This window comes from Labrus bergylta, chromosome 8 (assembly GCF_963930695.1).
Source record: "Labrus bergylta chromosome 8, fLabBer1.1, whole genome shotgun sequence".
NCBI lineage: Eukaryota > Metazoa > Chordata > Actinopteri > Labriformes > Labridae > Labrus > Labrus bergylta.
This window is the reverse complement of record NC_089202.1, coordinates 20691238-20717882: the sequence shown is the minus strand read 5'-3', so window position 1 is coordinate 20717882 and position 26645 is coordinate 20691238. Positions and strand designations below refer to the sequence as shown.

The following is a 26645-nucleotide window of genomic DNA, read 5'->3' as shown; positions in this document are numbered from 1 at the left end:
AGCTCTTGGATTGAATGACTAGAGTGACCTGCCTTCACATTGAAATATTTTTCTTTTTTCTTTTTTTTTTTGCAGGGGGTTCACTGTGAGAATCCATGTAAAAGTGGCACCTATGGCAAGAACTGCTCTCTGGAGTGCTCCTGCAAAAACTTTGTCGACTGCTCGCCTGTTGATGGGACCTGCTTCTGTAAAGAGGGTAAAAAGTGCATTTGATCACTATCACTGTCAAACAGGAAACTTGTCAGTTACTTCACACCTTGAGCGACTGAAGGATGCAAGATACTAAAATTGGTGAGGCAACTTTATATCAACTATTCAACAAATTAAACATGGCTGACGGTCTTTCCCATGCCTGCAGGCTGGCGGGGGTCGGACTGCTCCTTCCGCTGCTCTGAGGGAACCTGGGGTCCAGGATGCAACGCTACCTGCCACTGCACCAATGGGGCAAAATGTAATCCTGCAGATGGAACCTGCACCTGCACAGCCGGCTGGAAGGGGGCACGCTGTGACCAACCGTGCCCGGTAAATGCCCTCATATGAGGCTTTTTAGCTTGATTTATTTGTTCATTAAAGGTAAAGAGGTGGGCAAACTGATATTCCAAATCACTACAAGCCACAGAAAATGTCCTGGACTCAGTCCCCGACACTGCATCACAACACACACCCACACCATGTCTTGCTGAGTAGACAAACAAGCTGTTGTGTTTGATAAGATGAACACAGAAATCATTACAGTGATAATTATTTATGTCAGTTGAGATTGGACAGTCTGTAGAAATGCGGCCCAGCTTTTCATTCCTCCCTTCAGCCTCTGAACGCATTCATCTGTGTTTTGGAGACGTGCTCCTCCGGTCTTTGTCGTGCCAGCCCACCAGGCTGCCCATACAATCACACTCTGCCAGTGTAGTATTTTGTCTGACTCTGACTGAGCTGGCCTCAACGTTGTGGAGATTCCCCTGACGATTCTGTGCCTGTTGGCGTTTATTCACATGCACAGATGGGCACGTTCGGGCCAGGCTGCCTGAAGAGGTGTGATTGTGTTCATGCAGACGGCTGCCAAGCAACAACCGGGGAGTGCCACTGTCTGCCAGGCTGGTCGGGTAAGTGATGGCGTCCTCTATGTGACTCTGCCAGCTTGGCTTTGTACCACAGATAAGTCCAGTCCAGTGAAACACTGTGTGCTACATTTTTAAATAAGTCTGTCTCATGTCTGACATCGGGTAATTTTCTCCTCATAGCCTGGGCTTCACATCACCTACTGTCATTTTCTGACGGCCGTTTTTTATTCTTTTTAGGATAATTCTACTGCAGATTTCAATTTCATTTTCAGGAATTAAAAGCAAAAAATGTATTTAGTCGAATATAATCACATTCATTGTTGAAGAAGTATTCAGATACATTGTATTACCTGTAGTAGAAATTGAAGTAAAATCTCTCCATATTCAGAAATAAAGCTTACTTCATAATAATGAAACAAAACCTGCAAATTAACTATAAACTGAAACAGTTAAATCAATGAAGATGTTTCTGCCGCTCTAAGAGCTTAAAGGATGAATAGAGTTATACAATTTATAAAAACAAGTGCCAATCCAAAAAAAAGAAATCTCTATTTGCTTTGATTTCCTTATATGGCCATACTACGAGACGCAGGAGACAGACAAACGTTGGATTTTTTTGGATTTCTTTATTAAAACAAACGGCATGAACACTTCTTGGCAGTTTGTCTGCCCTGCACTGATTTTCTGTTTTTCCTCCAGGTTCACGCTGTAACCAGCCGTGTTCAGAGGGTCTGTGGGGGCGTCACTGTAACCTGACCTGTTTAAAGCACTGTCCCAACAGTGACACGTGTGTGAGGGAAACTGGAGCATGTGTGTGTCGCGCAGGCTACTGGGGAGTCACCTGTCAAAACAGTGAGTCCTGTTTTCATCTGGATTTTTTATTTAGACATAATTTTAGATTTACAACATCTCCATTTCTGTCTTTATTTTTTTGTTTTTTTTGTTTTGTTTCCCAGAATGCCGAGCTGGTATGTATGGAGAGCAGTGCAGCATGTCGTGTCCATCCTGTGGTCAGTCGTACCGCTGCCACCATGTGACCGGAGAGTGTGACTGTCTACCTGGGTTCACTGGAGCCAACTGTGACCAAGGTTTGAATTAACATCAATAATTTCACAGCGCTCAACAAACCATCCAAACAAGTCCAAACTTTTTCTAAGAGTGGGCAACCTTTGAATCACAAAAACCTCAGATACAGCAAAAATATCTACAAATTCAATCTCAATGTCACCTTGTGTGTCATCTTTTACATGACATTGTGTGTCTTACAGTTTGTCCTGCTGGCTACTTTGGCAAACAGTGTTCTGAAGTTTGTATAAACTGTGCCAACAACTCCACATGTGACCACCGGGACGGCCACTGTGAATGTTTGCCCGGCTGGACCGCGACGGACTGCTCCATACGTGAGTTTATATCTCAGCAAGAAAGGTTCAATTACTAGAGGAAAAGAGCCATTGACAAATATGAACTGTGACTGCTGCTGATCAATCACAACTTTAAGTCCTTAGTTGTTTATTTTGTATTTATTTATTTAACCAGGTTGGTCCCATTGAGATTAAAAACCTATTTTTCAAGGGAGACCTGGCCAAGACAGGCAGCAGCAAAAACACAAAAGTTACTGACGGAAATACAAAGAGAGACAAAATACAATTTACAAAGCACTAAATTTTGGATTGAAATAGAACCATCTATGAGTCATATCTGAGACTCAGTTGTTCAAACAGCCGAGTTTAAACATCGACATCCTATAGGATCTGCTTCCATGTCTTTCATTTTGGATTTAAAAACATTTAAGCTCACCAGCTTTATAACTTAATGAGTATTTATCCCCAGGTCAATGACTTTTGTTCTGCACACCTTCTGAAGATTAGTTTGACTTGAAATAAAGGTTTAACCTAACAGGGCTTTTCACCACCACTCATTCTGCATCTTATACCCGAAATAGTTTTTTTTGGTAATCTGTCCAAAAATAGGGGGTAAGGATTACTTGTTTTTTCCATCTCCTTCTTCCTGCATCTCCCCCTCTCCCACTTTGACTGAAACAGTTAACTATTCATTAAGATAGTTGAAAGTTTAATCGTTTATTTGAATCAGGGACAGTGTACAAAAAAACATTAGTCTCAGAAGAGATGAGATGCTTTGTACCAGATTTAGCTAGCTAGCTAATTTCCATCTGTTGTCCTTGGACAGATGATGGCAACAGCAAAATACAAGTCAACCAGTCACACACACACACACACACACACACACACACACACACACACACACACACACACACACACACACACACACACACACACACACAGAAAAAAAAAGGAAAAAGACACAGAACTGACTGTAATATTTCTTCACAACTTGAGCCAAACTTTTTTAAAGACAGAAAATAGCTAGGAAAACTTCAGAAAGCTTTATTGTAACTCTCCTCAGCGTCACACCAAGTTGTGCTTATTATTCCGAATCTGGTGAAGCATCACTTTAGCAGATCATTATCATCTTTGCAACATAATTGAGTGTTCTGTTTGCGTGTCTTGTCTTGTGTGTTTTCCAGCGTGTAGTCCAGGACGCTTTGGTCCGTTCTGTACTCAGACCTGCTCCTGTCCAGCCAACCTCATCTGTGACCGATTCACTGGAGACTGTGTGTGTGAAGGTGGAGGAGACGAGTGCAAAGAAGGTACAGACAGAAAGACTTCAAACTCAGCCTTTTTTTAAAAAGTGCTGATTTCCATTAGCGTATTCTTTGGCTTCTATTTCTGTTTGTGGAACGTTACCGAAGGTTTCTTCAGCTACTTAAATTCACTTTCCACTCGCTGTTTTCACAGACTCCTCTGTGCAGTCTGGGAGCGTTATGGTTCCTCTTCCTCCCGGCGAGAGGGAGTCCTGGGGAGCCATCGCTGGCATCGTGGTGCTCGTCATACTGGTGGTGTTGCTGCTGGCTCTGCTGCTGCTCTACCGCCGCAGGCAGAAGGACAAGCAGAACAACACGCCGACTGTTTCCTTCTCCACCGCACGCACCGTCAACTCTGAATACGCTGTTCCAGGTACAATACGGACGACGTTTAGAGCGGGTCGCAGTTAATAGGTTATAGTTATGACAAGGAGATACAAATCAGTGGCTGAGTCGGTTGTCTCTCAAGGTTTCCCCAGCCCCTGCAGCCACATGTCAGATGTGTCCTCGGGCAAGACACTTAACCCCAGGTTGCTCCCTCTGCTTCATCTGCAGCGTGTGAATGGGATTAGAACATTTCTGTTGGTCACTTTACATAGCAGCCTAAAATCGTTTGAGCAGTCAGTAGACAAGGGCTATACAAGCTCAAGTCCATTTACCATTACAATGACGCCTTGTTCTATCACTTCTTTGAACTCCTGAATGATACAGAAAAATGCATTGTTATACATTCTCCCTTTATTCAGTCTCACACATTTATTTACCTTTGAATACGAAACTAAACATGTCTAGTGATACGATAGCAAAATAGTGGTTCGAAATTGTACAAGGCTTGTCTTTATTTTGAATGTTTAATTTAACTGTGTTAGTCCCGTTGAGATTAAGAACCTCTTTTCCAAAACTGGCCAAAACAGTCAGCAGCAAAAACACAAAGGGACACAAAGTACAAGTACAACACATTCAAATGTGCACGTCATCTTTTTCATGACGAACATACGGGTTGATGTAGGAGACTTTCAGGAGACTGAAGGTCAAATGTTTCTTTCATTGAATAACTGGCTGTTATACGGCTGAAAAATCGACTATGACAAATTCATGCTTCTGTTTGCACGTTTGTTTCTTTCAATTTGGATCTTTATTAAGAAAAAAAAATACATTTGCTTGCGTTTCCAAAAATCATGTTGCTATTTAATGTTTGATCAACCTTCAATTGATTTACGTAGCATTATTTTATGGCATCATGCCAAATGATATGATGGCAAATGATAATGTGTTGAACAAGTGAAATGATTCCTCCTGTCAACCAGTGAATAAAAAGTCACATATTTTTTTTTCTTAATGGATTATTTAGTATTTCATATACACTGATCATTAGACTTAGGTGTTTGTAAATGTGTCCTCGGTCATACATGGTTTTGGTTTTAACTCACTCTCGTTTTTTTTTTTTTTTAATACTCTTCCACAGGGATGCATTTTATTGACCTTGAGGTGGTTTTATAGCCACAGATGTGATTCCATGTGTTTGTTTTGGCCTCCAGATGTTCCTCACAGTTACCATCATTACTACTCCAACCCCAGCTACCACACATTGAGCCAGAACCGACCTCCACTGCCCCACCTGCCCAACAACCACGACCGCACCATCAAGGTGAATGTCACCTCGGCAACGTCTGAGACTCGAGGCTGTTTTCAGGCCTAAGAGCTTTTTTTTTTTGCAGTATTGGGACATGTTGTTGTTTAATTAACAGCAGCTGTCTGTGTCGTAAATGTTTGTACCTGTGCGTCACTGCTCCTCAGTGCCACATTTCATTGGCCTCACTTCCGTTCAAAGGACGTTTTTGAAATGTTTCTTAGCGTTAATAGTTTCTGTTTTTATTCCTGTGTCTTCGTTGCAGAACACCAATAACCAGCTGTTCTGCAGTGTGAAAAACATGGAGCGGGAGAGGCGGGGCTTGTTTGGGGTCGAGAGCAATGCCACTCTACCTGCGGACTGGAAACACCACGAGCCCCGCAAAGACTCAGGTATGTCTGGATGAGGCTAAACTATGTTTCCATACAATTCATGCTTTTAAAGGAGACACTGAAGGAAACAGTAGAGTAAGATCAAATAAGTGGATTAATAAAGATACTATACTGAGCTGGTCTCCTTAATCCCAAATATGATGATGAAAAGATGACGGGTCAAACCTGCAAATGACATGCTAAAATGTTCTCGCCATTTCTCTGCAATGACCTTTTAATTTTTACAAAGTTGTACATTCAGGCGCCTCTGCTCGTCAACATAGTGGCAGCACTAGTTTGGTTACGTCTGCTATCGCACTAATCTCATGGGAACATAAGTGAAAGCGTCGCACAATGACGTCAAACGGAGGAGAAACCTGCGCACAGCGTGACGTTACAAGCCCCAAAATAGATTTTTCCCATCTACACATAAACACTTTGCATGGAGTTTCTGAAAATCCAAAAGGTGACCTAAAACGCTGTTTGCATACAAGAGGCCAAAACGTACACCGTTTTCCAAAATACCCGCCTAACGTGTGGACTAGACCTATGAGTCAGCAGAAAGCTTATTGGATGTGAGTTACGTACGTTTTATCACACAAACTAATCAGTAATTTAGGAGTAAATATTGCATTGGTTTGATGTGTTTACTCGTAAAACAATAGTGTAGAAAAACGCTCAGAAGATAGAAACTTTTATTGTCTCAAGTGTAAAAATACCATCATTGATAAAAGCATTATAGTGTACGCTAAATCAGGAGGAATTCAGAGCAGAGACGTGCAGTTACAGCTCAGGAAAACTTGAAAAATCTCTTTTACACAGCCTGTGGAAAAGTTTATCAACCATCACATTTTCTTTGGACAAAAATTCACTCTAGTCAACGCTGCAGGTTTGATTTGAGACCATAAAAACCAATCAGGAACTCATAAACAGTGATCGTTGCACCGCCAGCTTCGACTCACCTGGTAGTGATTTTTCAGGTTTGTCTGCCTTTGATTAGTTTGCCATGATTTGTCTTTTATTGTTCACAGGAGCTTTTGGAATCGACCGGAGCTACAGCTACAGTGCCAGCCTCGGAAAATATTACAACAAAGGTAATTTATCACCCTATTTTCACCTTTTTACCTCTCCTCCTCTCTATGATCTACTACAGAGAAGTATGGTTACTAGAACTACGGAGGCAAAGTGATGCACCACAAAAATAAACGACCACATGATTGAGATGAGAAGTTTCCAAGACGTAAAATGAGGAGCTTTAGAAATTTCTTTATAACGGTAAAAATCATGAAGGAAATGAGCTATCAACGATCCATTATCGTTTTGATTCCAAACAAAGTCTGTGGCAGTTCAGAACTCAAATCTCTGGTTCTGTCAATTGTTAGTTCTTAAAGCGTGGTGGCTTACGGCGGATCAGTCAGTCAACCATGTGGACCCTTTTTTTGGGCTATTTTTGCTATAATTGGATAGAAAAACTAAGGAAAGACAGGATATGTTGGGAGGAGAGAGTGATCGATGAAAGGGGTCGAGGTCGGATTCCATGAGGACTACTACTGTTGATGTATTGATTCATTCAATGATTTCAAAACTAGTCACATACTGTACCCTCAAGCCCTGCCTGTTGCCTCCACTGCCTGAATGTTGTGTTTGGTGCCAGTAAGCTAATGTTAGCATGCAAACATGCTAAACAAAGATACCGAATGTGGTTAATGTTAGGGATGCTCGTCGTTACGGTGATATCAGCATTTGCAACAATCACATTACAGAAGTCTGAATTCATTGCAAAAAAAATCATTGACTGTATAAAAGAAATATGGACGTATCTCAGGGACATCACCCATTGGTTACTGAAGGGATGCTTTGAAGCCCAACGATGGCGGTCCCCATATTGGAAATGCTGCAAGTCATATCATTATCGGAATATTAAACAGTGTTATCGCAGCAAGTCAATATCATACCTGCCCATTATCGGCATGCTAACATGCTAACATGCTAACATGCTCAACGCCTTGTTATGTCAGCCTCACTGAGCTGTTTGCGTGTAAACTAGTATTTCAACATGAACGACATCTGACTCTTGTTTGTTACAAACAAATGACCTGTAAAACCAACCAAATGATAGCTGGGGTACAGAAAAATGTTACGTACAATTGTATTACATGATATTTGACTGTCCATTGGGTTTTCTTTGAACCATCTCAATCCATGAAATGAAAAGGTCTTAAACTTTTCCTCAGTCCGTCTCAGGGACTCATAAAAAACATTAAAAAATCTTTGGAAGATGTCCAGGAAACTGCTATAAAGTTACAACCCATACTAGATTTATACTGTACTAACCTTTAATCCTGCTGCGCTCTGACCGTCCACATGTACCTCAGATGTATTTTTTAACATCTCGCTGCTTCCTTTGCTGACAGAGCTGAAGGACTCGGTGGCGGTGAGCAGCAGCTCTCTGAACAGCGAGAACCCGTATGCCACCATCAAAGACCTGCCGGGCCTGCCCTTCTGCCCCCCGGAGAGCAGCTACATGGAGATGAAGTCAGCCGTGCCGCGAGAGCGAGCATACACAGAGATCAGCCCGCCGTTCAACACGGCCACTTTACGCAGAGGTGAGCAGCTCTACCATCTCCGGATGAATTTAACGACTGTTCACAAGGAAGTGAAGGAAGGAAGAGGAAGAGGAAAGGGTTGCTGAGGAGGTTTTTTTTTTTTTGTCCTGCATTTTATTACAGTGTAAACATATAGATCAACATGAAGCCAGACTGACAACTGAAGACTGGAAAGTACTGTTGTTGAACTTTAAACGTTTTAAATGAGACATCTTAAACATGTAGCAGATATCAAATATATCCTGACTTCATGTATAATCGCGAATTACTTTCTGAAAAGTAAGTTAAGTCAAGCTCCCTCTGGGTTTGTTGTTCTCAGTTCTGCGTTCACACTGATGGGACAGCGTTTCCTTCAGTTTGGTCAAACATGTTTCATCATAATTGTGAAACAGTATGCTAGAGTATTATCCCAAACCGAATCTCACACCGTTCACCACAATCTGGGGAAAGAGAGATTGCTCCGTCCACTCAGGGAGGAGGTACAATAAATAAAGTATGTCTAGTATTAGCAGTAACAGCTAAGAATGACAACAGACTGATCAGTGGCATATTAACGTTGACTGTAATGTAATGATGATGAATCAGGGAGAACTGATGATGTAAATTATGGAGGTTGAAGTTGAGCCGCTTTGAGGTTCACTTTAATAGATGTAGGCCTGATATTTATGATATTTATGGTAGAAGCTCGAAGATTTTCTTTACAGTTTTCTGTAATTATTACCTGGAAAATTAATCTTACTGTGTTTTTAATCCCCCCCCCCCCAGAGCGCCAGAGTTCTCTCGGCCACCCTCCACACGAGGACCCCCAGAGCCACTACGACCTCCCTGTGAACAGTCACATCCCAGGACATTACGACCTACCGCCACTCCGCCGACCCCCCTCACCATCCCTGAGGAGGAGTCCTCAGTGACAGCCACAGCAGCAGATTGTAGCCCTGCTCCTCCCTTAAAGGGATGATTGCTAATGAAGAGCGAACTGTACCTGTTCATCAGATCTGTACAACACCCACGGAGCAAGTAGCAAGGCATCTGTCCCACCAAGGGGCTTTGTTTACTGTGGAGGTCCCCCCTTTTAACTCCACACTGCCCCCCTGTGGGCTGAAGTGGTACTCGCTGCACCAGGACAGACTTGTCATCCTGACTGAAGAGCCAGTATCTGCAGGGAAGAACGCTGGACTGTTGTGACACCAACGTCTCATTTATTTCCCACGGGAAAAGACTAAAAGGCTAAAAGGCTAAAAGCAGCAACCGGGGAAGTTGAAAGTGTTTGAACTCGTTTCGGCAGGCTCTTAAGTTCTACCACACAATGGGCTTGTTTCGTCTTTAAGCCCCTTTTCAAAAGTGTCCAACTCGTTCTCACAGACCTTGACCAAAAGAAATTTTCTAAAGTGATAAGTTTGGACTTCATTCTGCTTCTGAATGGTTAAATTCAGGTCTCATACATTTCTATATCTGCAATTCATGATGAACACATCACTGCTGGACTTCCTTGTGATATCCTCATTGGGAAACCTTGGGGACCTTAAAAAGAGACAAAGGTCATTCAAATGTATAACAATGGGGGAAAAAAGAAAATCAAAAATCCTCAATTTCATGAATCTTGAAAGTCACGTATTTTAAAGTAGTAAAGATTTGCTTTTCAATGTTTCACTCCATTTGGCATTTAGATACATATTGATAATGATGAATGTTTTGCTGCTCTCTTATGGAAACTTTGTAAATATAGAAAAATATATTGTTATCTTTACTGTTATGAAGAGCGGCCCTATTATCACATGGTCATATTTCGACGGGGTTTGTGTGACCAAAGATCTGAAACATTTTGGTAATGAGTTGATGAAGCTCGCTGCCATGACATGACAGCATTATGAATTTTAACACAAAGTATCCTAGAGCTACTTGTTTTCTGTTTTTGGTATTTAAAGGGCCAGTTCACCTGAAACACATAAAACAGTTTACCACTTTTGCATTGGCTTTTTCAAGAGTTGTCCATCCAAAATTAATAAACAAATCAAGCTGCAGAAGCACATACAGGTATAATGTGTGTGTAGAGAGAGAGAGAGAGAGAGAGAGAGAGAGAGAGAGAGAGAGAGAGAGATATATATATATATATATATATATATATTACCTAGCCCTAGAATTCTTACTTGTCTAAACTTAGTGCCTACATTACCCACAATGCAACCAGGTAAGGTCAGCGTTTCGCATGTATTGATCTAGAAGCAGCTATCTTTGGCCATTCATCCAGATTGTCTTCATTTTCAGGCTGACTCAAGTGACATCACTTAAGGCACTTTATCATATAGGACACAGCTCTCTCAGTGCCAACCAATTCTTTTTTCCTTTCTTTTTTAAAGTTGTTTTTTGGACATTTTAGCAGCTGATGAGAGACAGGAAATGTTAGGAGAGGGGGGGTTGGAGGATGACATGCAGCAAAGGGCCGAGGTTGGATCTGCCGAAATGAGGTCTATAGCCTCTGTACATGAGACGCGCGACATAACCGCTTTGCTATCAGTGCCCCTTTATTCAATCTTTTTTTATATATTCAGTACTGCTCTCAAAGACCTGAAAACAGACTTTAATGTACAAAATAGGCGCGCTTCCCCTTTAAATCTAAGACATTAACACGCTGATGTTTGTCTCTGATTCTTCTGCTGCATCATTTGATTTCATAATACATTGTTTGTACGACAGCCATCCAACTGTTCAGACTCACAGGAACACTGTAAGAGAGGAAACTGTAAAACATGTTAAATATGGTTTTGGGTCATGGGTGAATTGGCTGTTTCATTGGCTGGTTAGTCTTTTTTGCTGCAGTTATAATGTTGTTAATTATTGCAGACAGAAGTCGATCATTATTTTTCTAAATTGATTTGCCAACTAAAATTCTTGTGTCCTGTTCATTTTCTGAAAAATGTAATGTTTGGTATAATATTCAAATCCAAGAAGTTGTGCTGTAAATACAAACCCTGTGTACCAGAAGAATGTACATCACGCTATACTTTTGAGTTTTCTCTTTTTTTTTACAATGCAAGGCCATATATTTTTGAATGTAACCATAGTAACATGTGTATAATGTAAATAAAATGGCTGCACTTTTCGTTAGTGTTTTTTCTTTATCAGTGAATTTAATTGAAGCAGTTGGTCGCTGGAATAAAAAAAATATTTTTAATCAATAGCTTTTTTGAAGCATACTGACCAGCAGCACCTCTGGTCTACTTTGCAGCATATGTTGCTCCAAAACCCGTACGTTTGACTCAGCACTAATGGAGCCTTCATAAAAGTGAGGGTTACCCCATACCATCACAGATGCTGGCTTTTGAGCCGAGCACTGCTAACAAGCTGGATGACCCCTCCCCCTCAGGAGGCATGACAACCATCATTTATTTAACCAGTATTTAAATCTGGACTCATCAGAATTTATATAAGGACAGTTTTCCACTTCACCTCAGTCAATCTTGAATGACCTCAGGCTCAGGGGAGGTGTGACATTTCTGGATCCTGATTGTAAACAGTGTCCTCTTCACATGAGTTGAACTGTGTTGACAGACAACAGCTTCTGGACCTTATCCTGAAAACCAAGCAGTGATGTTCATGACAAAGGTTTGTGTGTTTTTCTGAAGATTACAGCAATCCAATATTCATTTATTTGCCTTTCCCTTGTGTACAGAGTCTTTTACTATTATTAAGACACTTTTGGGATTTCACACTGACAAACTATTTTGTTGTAATTCTTCTTGCACTATTCTCCAGCACCATCTTCACAGAGGGGTGACTCCCTCCCCATGTTTACTGTACTTCAGATAGACTCGTCCTCTTTGGGATCCTCTTCTAATACCCAATCTTGTGACGAACCTGTTGCATCAGTTCATCGTGTTAACTGTCCGATTTCAGGTGTTTCCTTCCAGCATTCCACAACTTTTCCAGTCTCTTGTTGCGAATGGCCCGACCTTTTGGAAAGGTGTTGCTGTCATAAAATTCTAAATGGGAATATATTTTTCCAAAAACAAAGACATTTCCCAATTTTCAGCGTTTGATATCTTTGTGCTATGTTAAACTAAATATTGTGTTTCAATGTTTTTCACATCATCACATTGTTGTTGTTGACATTTAGACATCCCAACTTTTTGGGTTTGTAGGCCTGTGTCTCATAACTTTCAAAGAACATATGAAATAAATGCCATGTTTTTGTTTATTATAGATCTGTCTTAGGGTCTGTCTGCACGGTGCATTGAGTGTCTGCACACCACCACTACGACCTCTTCTTCACGATTCTTATGTTGGTATTGTGATTCCGTTGAACCACAAGTAGCAATGATATAAAGGCAAATATTTCCGTCTGATAGGGATAGTCTCCCGCTGTGAGATGTGTGCTGTATGTGAACAGCCAGGTCGGGAGAATATCCAGAGTAGTCCCCCTGAAATGATCTAGATATGTTCAGGAGTGCATATGAGAAAAATGCTTTAGAGACCAAAACAAAACACATTTGATTAAACCACTTTATTGATTGTCATAAACTTTTTAAGGCACTTTAGTGATCAGTGTCAAAATCAGATGTTTGATTAAGGAATAAAAGAGGATCTACTGTAACATTTTTTTTGCTCTGATTAAGTACAGTAGGGAAAAAAATCTGCCAGGCTACAATAATAATAATACAAAAAGAATACATTGCAGCATAGTGTCCATAAAGTACACCAGATAAGATAAAGACCATCATCAAAGATCAAGTATTTTCAATTGAATGCTTTGCTATGATTGTCACAAATCACAAAGAATACAAATCCCACAATCCCACTCAGTCTCCCAAATCATGCCAGGGGAAATTTATAGCCAGTGAGCTGAAAGGAGATTAGAAATATGAGCCCTTATGTCCTGTTCTCAGAAGCAGCAAAAACCAGAGTATGGCTGACAGTCATGAGACTGCAGGCAAAGGACCCCGGATCACATCTGACCACCCGAGCACATCTGGTCCTACACCGTCACAATAAAATATATATTCTCAGGTAGCTTGCAGTGTAGGTAGGCTACAGGCAGTAAATGAACACACACAGTCCTGCAATGAGTGTGTGCTTCTGGGGGCAAAGAGCCCATGAGGAGGGGCCCAGTTTAAAAGTTGTGTTCACAAGCTGAAACAAACATTTAATCTGAATCGACCTTTAAAGGGGCATTTTTTTTTTTTTTTTTACATGTGGAGGATTTTGGGGTCATTTTTCATCCTACATGTTGACATTGTGCAGCTGGCTGTTAATAAAAATGACTGTGTGACATCTGGCCCATGCGGAATTGAAATTATTAACTGAAAATAAAAGATATAAATTGAGTATCGCCATTCTTCTAAACAACAAAAGACGATCATTTTGTCCATATCGCCCAGCCTTACCGCTCAGATGAAAAACAGCCTGCAGAGCATCCAAAGCTTACAGTACTTCAACTTATTTTGGACACATTTCGAACCTGATTTTTTCTATAAAGTATAAAAAAGTATAAAAAAAAATAGCACAATATGATTTAAAAAAACAAGTAAATCAAACGTCATCTGTAAACATCCCAACATGCTGAATCAAGATTTGATCTATTCAATGGGCGATAAACACAGACTAACAAACACCACAGGGCTCATTCTCAAAAGACTCAATATGAAAATCATGTGCCCTTTCCTTTTAACGTCAAATCAAAGATACCCTGTGGAAATCAGAGTACAAAAAAATGTGATAAATGTAGATGAAACATCCTGACTCGAGAAAACCATTCTCCATAGGGTTCCCATGAGGTGTTATCTGGTTTAACAGATAGCCATCCAGCCTCGCACCTCGCACCGCCCCGAATCAGGGATTGAAAAAGAGAAAAATTAAAACAGGAAAACTGCACCAGGTTTTTTTCTGGCTCAAAATGAGGCTGAAGTGATGCCTTTCTTATTGTGTATGCATACTGGCTCCTCCAATCACTTTTTTTTTTTTTTTTACAAGCAAAGTATTTGAGGCATAACTGCATCATTAAGAAAAAAATTACATTAATCACATTTAAGCATGTTGTTTTCATGTTTGTCATATTTCCCTGAAAAAAAAACAAGGTCTGTGAGAACGAGTTGGAAAATAAGTGTTTGCACTCCTTCAGAGGATGTACGAGATGGTTGATTTGCAATCCTCTACGTTTATAATACTAAGCATTCAGTAGCATCCAGAGGGGTGGCCAAGTGTGCACTCTCGATAGAAAAGTGGCTTCAAATAACGGTCATTTTGAGTTCATCTTTTTAGTTCTGTGAGTGTTTTCAGATTCTAGATTTTCCTGTGGAATTGTACTGCGGGAAAGTATTTCTGTGACTTTATTAAATCCTTCAAAGACTTTGACATCTGGAATAATTTCATCAATCTTAATTTCTTAATACTAAAATATATGATGAATTCTTGAGAAAACCCCATTTCTGTTTGTTGTTCTTTTTCAAAGATCTGTTTCAGTTTATTTAGATTCTTACAAACATTACCAATTAGTTAGAAAATGAAATACAAGTAATATTCTCATATAACACATGCTGATTATGTTATTCCTGTTATCCATGTTTTAAAACAATAACTGGACAGTACCTGTCTGGGTTCGATGGTTTCCATGAATTAAGAATCTCCCTAAAGGTCATCAGATGGACCCCCCCTATTGCGTACATCTCTCTCAGAGATGGTTGTGCGGCTCCGTAAATTGTAATCCCTCTCCACACTGTGGGTGCTTTCCTGCAGGGGGCGATACAAAACAGAGTTACTGAACACTGAGAAACACTGCAGTCACAGCAAGTTGAGAGTTGTGTTTTATATGAAGGTAGATGTGTTGCAGAATAGGAGAGCTTGTAGAATGTGATGTGATCACATCACATTCTACAAGCTCTCACATCACATTCTACAAGCTCTCACATCACATTCTACAAGTTCTCACATCACATTCTACAAGCTCTCACATCAATAAGGATTGATTGATTGATTTTCTCTTCCTTCATGCAAAGGCAGAGAAAAGTTAAACTAAGATATCGAAGATCAACAGAGAACCTGGTGTAACTTACAGTGACAGTTCCTCCAGACATCAAAGTGAAGCCCTTGGGAAACTTGTAGTCAATGGGGGGAAAACTTCCAACTTGTCTCTTCAAGCGCCAGTTGCTGAGAACTTGGTCCTGCAAGGGATTCAAAAGCTGTATCATACCAAGATTCAATAATTGCAACTCGCTTTTTATCAACCAGACACATTCTGTATTCAGTGCTTTACAACAGGTGTAAAATGCGAAACAATCTGTATACAGAGCCTTTTCTGTAACACCACCATGACTCAGAAAATATTTTACAGAGAAAATATAAGACCAGAAGAAGCTGTCTTCAGACACATTTTGACTCTATTGCATTTCTCTGTGTCGGCTGTTGACACTACATTTTAAGTGCACTCTCATCTCTATTAAATTAAATTACACCCAGTTACAAGATCGGAAATTCTAACCAATAGATAACCGCCACTCACCTCGTCAGTCTTGTTGCTGAGACGAATAAACTTGCCATCCAGGTCGACCTCGTCTACTGTAATACGGCCATAGGCTGATGCGTGCCACTTGATGCGAGTCTTGGTCACGGTGCCTCCGGCCACGCCAGAGGTTTCGCCGTGATTGCCACTGAGGCGGCGCTTCTTGGTGCTGCTGGACGGGCCAGCAGTAGACGGGAACAGGGGGCTGGTGTGGCTGGACCGTGGGGTCCTTGCTGCTTTGTCTTTGTAAGGTGAAGCCTTAGGTGACCGGCGCAGCCTGAGGAGAGAGAGATATTTTAGATAATTGAATTAGAGTAAGGCATTCAGTCAACATACAGATACAGTCTCACAATGTTGGTGAAAAGCCTTTTGTCTTCTCCTTTCTGTTCCAGCACTCTTCTTCTGCGACCAACCAGCTCCAATGAGTGGTTGAAATTAATACTTAAAATAGAAATAGTCAGCAGCCAAGTACCCAACCTGCACAAGGTTGAATTTATGCTGACACGTCCAGATTGAAAAATCTTCAGCTGATTCTGATTTCCAACTTTCGCAAGGTCTGACTTGTCGATTGCAATTTTGGTCTAAACCAAATGGGTTTGAATCCGACCTCCATCCTTTGCAGCAAGTCATTGCAGCTCTCTACTCTCTACATTCCCTGTCTCTCTTTTCCTGCCCTCTCTGAGAGACAGAGAGAGAGAGAGAGAGAGAGAGAGAGAGAGAGAGAGAGAGAGAGAGAGCAAGAGACAGCAGATTGTACATGGCATCCGGCCCTGGGTAGAGAGGTTCTTTCGGAGGAGAGGAGCAAGAGCCAGGAAACAGTCACTGTTTATGCTCTGGTAGGTCAATGCTTTATGGCCTCTGCTGATGCACACCTCACGTCCACACTGCACAAATCTTAGCTGTTGGAGGGTCCTTCTTTGGACATCTGTGTAGGCCTGTCAGTTCAACCCAAACATTTATGGAGCTGAAAGTGGAATGCCAACTTTTCTCATTGTTCCACTTCCACTGTTGTCCACATTATTACAGTATACTTAGATTTTCAAATGATCATTTGATCTGAACCAGTTTATAGATTCATTGTTTTTACCATCAGGCAAAGTCAAAGTCAGCAGAGAGAGTAGTGTTTTTTTTCTTGTTTGTGATACCTCCCGTCCACAATCTTAGAAAGCTTTATTTGTCCGAAGGTGGATATGTTTTTCCACATGGTGTAGAATATATTTGACAACAACCTCTCCTCCTCTCCCTCCAGCATCTTCCTGTAATTAATGATCTCCATGTCTAGGCTCAGTTTGACACCCTGCAGCCTCTGGAATTCATCCTCCCGCTTCTGCAATTCAGCTTTAAGATCACGTATCTCCCGCTCTTTTTCTTCATTCTGGGCCTGCGCTCCCTCGACAGAGCCTCATGTTGGTCCCACACACACACACACACACACACACACACACACACACCAGTAAAACCAGCAGACGGCTAAAGTATTAGAGACAGAAAGTGTGATCGACAAATATAATGACTATGTGAACCTGTTTCTGCAAATCAATGATTTGGCCGGACATGTCCTTCATTTTCTTGTGGGCCTGCTGAAGATCTTCAAAAATTGCTCCCATCTGGTTGTTGCACCGGTCCGCTTCTTTACGAGCGTTGCCAACTGATAGACATAGTGATGATACAGTGAGCAGTGGATTACAGCCCTGAAACAGCTCATGAAAACAGCACTGTTTGAAACACATCTTTAGCTTTAGCTAGTTGCTTTTTGCAATCGTTCCTGTTAAGATAGCTTTCCCAAATAGACTTCTCAATATGAAATAAAAAACCCAATCCACAAAAAAAAAGTTGATTCTTTTTTTACAAAAACTGCTGTTGTGTTTGTCCACAATCCAATTTAAGATCCCAGCAAAACAGTTATGACTTTGTATGCTTGTCCTGTAGAAGAAACAAGGTAAGATCTAAAGATAGCCATACCTTAAGGTTGTTGGCCTCCTCCATCTCCTCCTTATAGATGCGGAACTTCTCCTCATGTTCGGCTCTCAGCTCGTTAAGGGCCTCGGCCATTTTGTTCTCATACTCATACACATGCTGAATTCAAGCATCAGAGGATTCAGCTGACTACTTCCACGGCATATTTTTTTGAGTTTTGGGCGCAATCAGATGCTATCAGGTTCGAGCAAAAAGAAGAGTTTCTTTCCTTTGATTTTTCGTAAGACGTCATTGAACGCAACTGGACAGGAGCGCTGAAGGAAGCCCACTGATCCCTGAATCCACAAGGACACATAAAGAACTCGGCTCCTGCAACCAGAAGACCCTATAGAGCAGCGCTCTGGTCGAAGATCTGAATCCCGCTACCCTCCTCCTACATCTGCCACGAAGGAAACCTGCCTGAATCTGTTGATTTAACATTCAACAGAGTGACGATCAAACCAACTTTGCAACGATCACCAGGAGTTACCCCAAGTAAGAGCTTTGGTCTGGGCAGAAATAGTTTCAGAAATAGTTATGTTTTCTTTTATAACCACTGATAATTATGCATCATTGTTGATGACACGTCACATTCTGTATATTATCTGTTGTAAGCTGCTGCATTTGTTTTATTGTAATGAACTGCTGTGTTCGTCTATGTACGTAATGCTATGCTAGTTTACCTTCAGTCAACGGCTTTCACAATCAGAAAGACCAGTGTACCCGCCGTTGAATCAAAGTCCAGCCACTGGCTTTCTGGTGTTTAAGTAACAGTTACTGAACTCAGCTCAGAGAGCTCAAACTATTTCAAAAGGTAGCCACACGGCTTCCTTTGTTGTCCACCATTTTGTCACCATGTGACGAAGCCACATGGTGCATTGTCTCTCTCCACCATCTTGTTCTCTCTCTCTCTCTCTCTCTCTCTCTCTCTCTCTCACACATCTACATACACACTCATCTACACACACACACATTTACACATCATCCACAAGCCTTGCTTGATAATGTTTGTTGCTTAGATTAGTTTCTAATAGTTATTTGTTCATTGATTTTGGGTTGATGTTGCTTTGTTTAAATAAATTCTGTTATAATTTAAGAGAGCAGTTGTTTGTGACTACTGGTGTATTTGCATTGTGATATAAGCTGGGTGCGAAGGCTTTGTGTACGGATTTCACGCCTTCAATTTATTAAATATAGTTATTCATTATTAATAATATTAGTAATTAAATAACTCATTTGAGACTGATTTGAGTGATATTTTGGTTATATTTACCTGATTACAGGTTGGTGCCCCAAAACGAGATTAAACATAGTTTAATGATATTTTATTTATATTATTAATAATTAAGTATAATTATTAAAGAATATAACCAAAGTTGACTTGATACAACCCCAACAACATGTTAGCCATTAAATTGGGATCAAAGATTAGGATTTCTCGTGATAAAGAAAGATAGCAATTAATGCTTCATGAATTTATCAAAAGTGCCAGATATGATTATCTGTGTTAGTAAAGGGCCAGTCAAGGATTCAGAGTAAGCCACTTTCGTTTTCACGTTTTATATAAAGTTCAAAAAGACTTGATAACAAAGATGATGGTGAGGGTTCATCTGTTTCTCTTGAGTTTCAATCTCATAGATAATAATTTACACGGTGACTTCACTTCTGCTTATTTTGGCAGTATGAAAAATATTTGATTGTGAAGTCAAGCTTTGTGAGGTCTGTCCTAAAGAGGAGAAGAAAAACCCATTTCAAATGCTTGTTTGTTAAACGGAGATGGGAGTGATCATTTCTGATGCTTTTTTGGAACTTTTTATTTGAATGGTTGGTACAATGGTGGATAGGTTATAGTGGTTCATTTGTGCATCCCATGTACAGAGGCTACAGTCCTTAAAACAGCACGGCTGCATTCCACACCTTAACCTGGTTAAAAATACTTTAATATGTGACCTTTAAATACATCTAAGGTTAAACTAAGATTGCCTTTATTTTTAGAGCAATGGAGGGTGCAACTAATAAGTTGTTTTAAAATAGGATTCAAGCGCTGAAAGTTGTTGAATGCGTAAGGTTAACAGGACAATAAAAACTGGAAATAAAAACTGGAGGTAAGCAAAACTAAACTGTAAGGTTATTGCCCCCATTTGAACATGTTAGCCATTAAATTGGGATCAAAGATTAGGATTTCTAGTGATAAAGAAAGATAGCAATTAATGATTCATTTGTCACAAGTGCCAGATATGATTATCTGTGATAGTAAAGGGCCATTCAAGGATTCAGAGTAAGCCACTTTCGTTTTATATAGAGTTGTAAAAGACTTGATGAGGGATGCGGGTTCATCTGTTTATCTTGACTTTCAATCTCAAGACACTGTACATTTGTTAAAAAGACAGTAAGGACAGACTGACAGACATTGCAACATTACAAACTAATCATAAAGACAACAACATGAAGGTACAGCTACAGAAAAACAGAACACACATCACAATCATACATTAAGAGGTGAGTTTTGATCAGTGATTTGAAAGTAGAAGGGTCAGTGCAGTGTTGAATGTGTGTAGCGAGTGAGTTCCAGAGGGAGGGGGCAGCTATGAAGAAGGCTCTGCCCTCCCAGGTTCGTTGCTTGGCTCTAAGTGGGATAATAGTAGATACACAGAAAGAGCAAACTTTACCTTCCTCTCTTACGTTCAGATCTGTACAACACCCACAGAGCAGCAGCAAGGAGTCCGTCCCACCAAGGAGCTGTGTTAATAGAGGGCTCCCCTTTAACTCAACACTGCCCCTCTGTGGGCTGAAGTGGTACTCGCTGCACCAGGACAGACTTGTCATCCAGGCAGAGGAGTCAGCAAGCTGCAGGGAAACACGCTGGACTGTGACAACTCCAGCAGGGGCCTCAGTAAGGCAGAAGACTTGAACTTGGGACATTTTAAAGTTTGACCTCATCTGTAAAGGGCTAAATTCAGTCTTCACACATTTGGCTTGCTTCCAAATTTGCATTTCACACAGGCCCTTCTTAAAATCAAATTTATTGTGTAATTCATTTGGATTTGTTCAAAGTTTTATACTGCGTCTTTATTGTTATATTTAGGTCTCTTATATAAATAAACGTGGAAGTTTGATTACTTTACAATCAGCGCTGGAAAACTATAAAAATGCTTCAAAATCCAATTTGCTGCTAATCGTCACGTCTCAGAATGTGAATTTTAATCCCTAACCGTTTCAGAAGAACTCTCCGTTACTGAAGCATAAAAGCTTATGCTGCTTACTTTTCTCTTTTGTGGTAGTTTAAGGGCGAGTTCAGCAGAGACACAAAACATTTCATCGCTCTTGTCTCGACCACGTTTGCCTCCTCTTCTTCTCTTCTGCGTTGGACGACTGAAAGAGAAACTCATTTGATTTGAAGAGATATCTCCAAGGGCACAGATGGCCTAGCCCAGTGGTTTCCAAAGTGGGGGTGGGGACCGCCTTGGGGGTCGCGAGACACCAAGAGATGGGTCGCGAGATGCCTTCCAAAAGCGAAACTAAATTTTAATCAAACCATAGTCCTTAAGTGAGATTTGTGCTGAAATTAAAGTTAAAAAAAATTGAGTTTGCACATGACTGTATCAGTGTGTCTGCTGCTCTATATAAAGAAAGGCCTAGCATACTAATACTGTAGTCCTCACTGCAGCCGGCCCAGGTTCAAGTCCCACCTGTGGCTTCTCTCCTGCATGTCCTTCCCCACACACTCTCTCTCCCTGGTTTCCTACTCTTATCCACTGTCCTGTCAAATAAAGACAAAAAGACCCCCAATAAGCCTCTTTAATAGGCATTCTTCAAACTTATCTAATCTTGTGTACAACATCACCCACAAGGCAACCTGTAAGGTCAAAGATTTTTATGTTATTTTAGCCTTGAGCCACTAGCCTCCAGTAGAAATGAGGTGGCTCACTCTTTCTTCTTCTACACGTGCAGATTGTGTTCATTTCTCAAACTGACTCAAGTGACATCCTTCAGGGAACTTTATCTAAATTTCACACAGCACTCCCCGACAGCCACAAAAGGCTGTTAAACCTTTAGGGGTGCCAGATAGCCTAACGTTGCAAAGCCCCATGTATGGAGGCTAAAGTCATCGCAGCGGCTTGAGGTCCGAATCTGAAATCTCAAAACCTCTGCCCTCAGGTGCATGTCCTCTCCCACTCTCTCCTCCTAACATTTCCTGTCCCTCTTCAGCTGTCCTATCATACAAGGGCAAAAAAGTAACTAGGAAAAAAATAATAAAGCTGTTGAACCTTTTCCACATTCTCAGAAGTGCTCTCAAAGACCTTTTAACAGAGTTTCAAGTGTAAAATGGTGCACTTTCCCCTTGAATCCTATCAATAGATCGAGATGTAAAAAAAAAAAAAAAAAATCAGAACTGATATTTCTGCAGTTGAACCACTGCCAATGAACGGTTTGTTAAAAATATTTCAAATGAGAGCTGTTAACCACGTCTTCTGTCACAAATCCAGATTAATCAACACAAAAGGACTTTGCATTTGCTATGAAACACGTTAAATTGTTGTTGGTTTTTTTTTGGGAGGGGGGCAATGGTAGCCAAGTGGTTAGTGTGCAAGCCCCATGTACAAAGGCTGTGGTCCTTCAGGCAGGTGGTCCTGGGATCACATCCGGCCTGTGGCTCTTCTCCTGAATGTCATTCCCTACTGCCACTGTCATAATGTGTTTGTTGTGCATTTAATTTAAATCGAATGAAGCTCATTGCCGGTAAATAGAGGTCCCTGTGTGCAGACATAATTTACATGACTTCATCAAGGAAATAAGGACAGCAGTCACTCGCTGGAAGAAAAAGACGTTTTTACTCATCATTGTTTTTAGAAAAGAAAAAAAAGGAATAATTCATTACATCAACTTGAAGGCATTGTTTCCCATAATTCTGACACGATTCTGAGAATAGAAACAAACACAAATCCATCTTCAAGCAAATTACAACTTTGGCATTAATGGATTACGATAAGAAATCCTTTTTCGTTAACAAATCCTCAGCTCCTTTGAAGAATCTCCAGGACTCCAGCTAGATCCACTTCAACAGGGAGGCTCCACAAAAGCCTTTTAGACTTTTTGTAAGGGTAAGAACATCGTGGTCATTAACTTCAACTTGACTTCTTTTTTTTAGATGTCATGTATGGTAGCTGTCAGGGTCTTGAGAAACGTTAAGGCAAGAAGAAACTTCTCCCTGGTTTATAATCAGACAGCCTTAAAAAAAACCTAAACTCTCCCTGTAAATGATCTCTTCTGAGTTTATAATAACATAAAGTAAACACATCTCATGACCTTACATGAACGAGACGTGAGAAATGCTTTGTTTAAGTGTTATAAATCAGTGTCATAGAGGCAGAAAACTCAACCCCTTTCATTAAACATCTCTAAGGCACTTTAGGGGGTCATAGTGTCAAAGTTAGACATCTCCTTAAGGCACACAAAACAACCTAACATGGCAGAAATACAAAAAAAAAAAAAAAAATAGAACAAAAAGATAGAAAAAATACCAACAAGAGCGATCAAGTATTTTCCATAAATGCTTTGATATGCTTATAAATGAATTAAGCTGCCAGACTACAGTACAAATCTACCTGCTGTGCATAATTGGTAAAGCCCTCAATAAAAGCAGCGCATGAAGCCAAAGTCACAAAGAATACAAACCCCACAATCCTACTCAGGCCCCCCAAATCATGCCAGGGGATTTTTTTTTTTTTTTAAGCCAGCGAGCTTAAAAGAGAGGAGAAATAAAAGCCCTTATGACCAGTTCTTAGGAGCAACGCAAACCAGAGGACAGCTGACAGTCACAAGACTGCTGAACGTGACGTGCATTTTTTCTCCCGTTCTAAAAGGCACTTTCAGTCTGTAAAAAAATATGTTAAAAAACTACTGCAGCATCTCTGTAAGAATAGTGTTAATTTGGTTGAATGAGCTGAGAAATCCTATAAATATACTCTATTTATGGCACCAAATTAGTCAGTAATGACGCAAAGTTTCAATACTGATTCCTGATATTTCCCCAAAAAAATACAAATCCACAGTTTCCTATCATCACAAAAAAAACATCTTTGGAATTTTGTAAAGAGAAAACAAACAAGTCAACATATTTAAATATTCTTAAACTTAGATACACAAGACTTATCCGACCAAGACTAGTTCCTTATTTCTGCAGAAGTTCAAATACGTTTCTCTGGCATGCAAAAATATTCATCTCAATTAATTATTTTCTCTGCATGCACCACAGCTGTCCAACAGCCTAAAGTCATCTAGATACGACAACATGCATGTCTACCGCTACGGTGACAAAGAACCTGCAGAGGACCCTGAGTTTACAGAACTTTGTCAGACACATTTCCTACTCCATTTTTTTTTTTAAACAAAAAAAAACAAACCCAAATCTTCTTTTCTATGTAGCATTTCAGAATAGCACAATACAATTCAAAATCAAGGACAGTAAATGTCTACTGTAAACATGACATCATTTTGAAAAGATTTGATCTATTTTGATAAACCTGCGTAAGAAACCCCACAGGGCTCATTCTTCTGTCGCCTGTGCGGCTGCACAGACCTGACAGGGTTCACTAGCTGTGCGTGTTGAGTGTTGACAGCCTGGCCATTAAACATGAAACCCTGGCTCTGATCGAAGCACAAGCACTGGTCAATGGAGCTCTGTGTGTGTGTGTGTGTGTGTGTGTGTGTGTGTGTGTGTGTGTGTGTGTGTGTGTGTGTGTGTGTGTGTGTGTGTGTGTGTGTGTGTGTGTGTGTGTGTGTGTGTGTGTGTGTGTGTGTGTGTGTGTGTGTGTGTGTGTGTGTGTGTGTGTGTGTGTGTGTGTGTGTGTGTGTGTGTGTGTGTGTAAGAGAGAGAGAGAGAGAGAGTGTGCAAGAGGAGCAGGATATAGCAGCAAGCATTAGCATGGCACACATGCAATAACATAACTTGGATATATATATATATTAAAAAAAACCTCAAAAGCTGAATATGAAAATCCTGTGCCCTTTTCCCAAAACCTCAAAGCAAATTCAACCCTCGTTTAAATCTGAGTACAAAAAAAAAAAGACGAGATCATGTAAAAAAATAAAGAGGAAACATCCTAACTGTAGAAAACTAGTCTCCTTTGTGGGCTACAGGAGGAGGGGGCTTCGGGTGAGGTGGTGGTGTTTACATGACGGAGCAGTTCTCGGGGCTCACACCGGCCTGAAACAGAAAGTGACACAGTGAAGTGTTAAAAAAAAAAAAAAAGAATATCAAACACGGTCACACTAACACATTTATTTCCTTGTCATGGTCGTGACTCTGTTCTCTTTGCGTAACGACCTTTGCATCTAAACTCCTCAAAGGTTTCCTCAAAGTGATGATGTCATCTCAAGCAATGTTCACTCCAAAAATGTCTTAACAGCTTGTCAGCCGCACGTGAGAATATAATAAAATAAGTGTCTACAACCGAGGTACACTTCCACATTGATCCAGAACATTTTATTCAGTATTAAATGCATACCACTTTTTTTTTTATTTGTTTAGATGGTGCAGTGTTTTTAAGAAGCAGAGTGCGGTTTTCTGGCTCAACCTCACCAAAAGCTCCAGCAACACTTATAGTATTGTGACGACCCTGCTTGTTTTACTTGTTGGCTAGTTTGTGTGTTTCAGGTGCAGGTAGGTGTGGCTGTGTCGTCATTAACTGAGAACACCTGGGCCCGGTGTCATTGGCCAAAGCTCTGCATTGTGAGAGTGGTCTTCCTCCCTCTCTCTCTCTTAACTTACCCACAGATGTGACACTAATTGTTTTGATGGAGCTAGTTTAGTCACTTTTGTGGTTGTACAACTGATCTGTGATTGATTGATTTGTGATTTGTGATTAATTACATTAAAAAAGGTTACATATTTCCTGTTTTAGAGTTTAATCATCAAAGGAATCTCACATAGATATATACAGTAATAAAATAATAATTAAAACAATTACATTTTGTAAAAAGATAATTGAACAGTACCTTTCTGCGCTCATTGTTGCCCATGAAAATGAAATGTCCTCCGAGGCCTTCAGTTAGACCACCACCGCTGCAAGTACCTCCCTCACGGCCCGACGGCTGTCCGCAGGAGCCGCAGATCACCGTGCGGCTCCGCAGGTTGTACTCATTATCTGCACCGCTCGTGCTGTGAGCTCCCTGCAGGGGGCGACAAACAGCAGTGTGAGAAACTTAACCCAGCAGCTCCATTGGGAGACGCTGCAGCCAAAGCCAGCTAAGAATTCTGTTGTTAATATATATTTATTTCATATATTATTGTTGGAATTTTTTAGGAAAAGTTTACCATGTCATCTTCATCATCATCGTAGACCAGGGTGCGAGTCACTTTCCTCATGGCCATTTCCTGGTGGTGAAAAAAAAAAGACCAATTAATGAAGTAATTGTGTTTTCAAAAGGCAGAAAGTTAAAACAAACTCAAACGAACACGGGAGGAGTCACACCTCTCCGTTGGCGCTGATCAGAATGGTCTGCAGGAGGTCACCAGTTCCCCAGGAGTCCTGGCTCTTCCACACCAGGTCAGTGGGAGGGTTGTGGGTTCCACCAGCAGAAGCAGCCCAGATCTGTATACGTCAAAAGATACAGTTTGAAAACTTCTATGATGTCACTGCCATGCTTGACACAATACAGAAAAAAGGGGACTCCTGGTGTAGACTTACAGTGACATTTCCTCCAGCCTTCAGAGTGAACTTGTGGGGAAACTTGAAGGAGATGGGGGTCGAACTTCCAACCTGCCTCTTCACCTGCCAGTTGCTCAGAACCTGGTCCTTTAAGAAAAAAGAAAAAGAAACAATAGATTAAAGTGCTGCATACTCCCCAGGATTTGATAATCAATCAAA

The 26645-nt window shown here is 40.7% G+C and overlaps 2 protein-coding genes and 1 long non-coding RNA gene across 4 annotated transcripts in view; 1 reads left to right on the top strand and 2 right to left on the bottom strand.

The window, feature by feature from the left end:
- The window catches only part of pear1 (platelet endothelial aggregation receptor 1), a 55377-nt gene extending 43950 nt beyond the window's left edge, over positions 1–11427 (top strand). For both annotated transcript variants that reach the window (XM_065958056.1, XM_065958055.1), the window contains exons 11-23: positions 76–196; positions 359–522; positions 998–1100; positions 1758–1910; positions 2015–2146; positions 2327–2458; positions 3604–3726; positions 3875–4093; positions 5259–5368; positions 5616–5742; positions 6753–6815; positions 8136–8327; positions 9093–11427. In XM_065958056.1, the coding sequence (XP_065814128.1) occupies positions 76–196; positions 359–522; positions 998–1100; positions 1758–1910; positions 2015–2146; positions 2327–2458; positions 3604–3726; positions 3875–4093; positions 5259–5368; positions 5616–5742; positions 6753–6815; positions 8136–8327; positions 9093–9238 (1785 nt within the window). In that variant the 3' untranslated portion in view covers positions 9239–11427. The remainder of the gene's footprint in view (positions 1–75; positions 197–358; positions 523–997; positions 1101–1757; positions 1911–2014; positions 2147–2326; positions 2459–3603; positions 3727–3874; positions 4094–5258; positions 5369–5615; positions 5743–6752; positions 6816–8135; positions 8328–9092) is intronic.
- A 265-nt stretch (positions 11428–11692) lies between these two features.
- Positions 11693–16481, bottom strand: LOC109992063 (uncharacterized). Its single transcript, XR_003809155.2, has 3 exons — positions 15820–16481; positions 15374–15481; positions 11693–15050 (listed from the first exon to the last, which is right to left on the bottom strand). It is a non-coding gene; the product is annotated as an uncharacterized lncRNA (long non-coding RNA).
- Positions 16482–22588: 6107 nt separating this feature from the next.
- LOC109992029 (lamin-A) overlaps positions 22589–26645 on the bottom strand; it is a 32617-nt gene continuing 28560 nt past the window's right edge. Inside the window, 5 exon segments of the mRNA XM_020644500.3 lie at positions 22589–24982; positions 25774–25947; positions 26093–26152; positions 26250–26369; positions 26466–26573. Coding sequence (XP_020500156.2) covers positions 24947–24982; positions 25774–25947; positions 26093–26152; positions 26250–26369; positions 26466–26573 — 498 coding nt within the window. The 3' untranslated portion in view covers positions 22589–24946.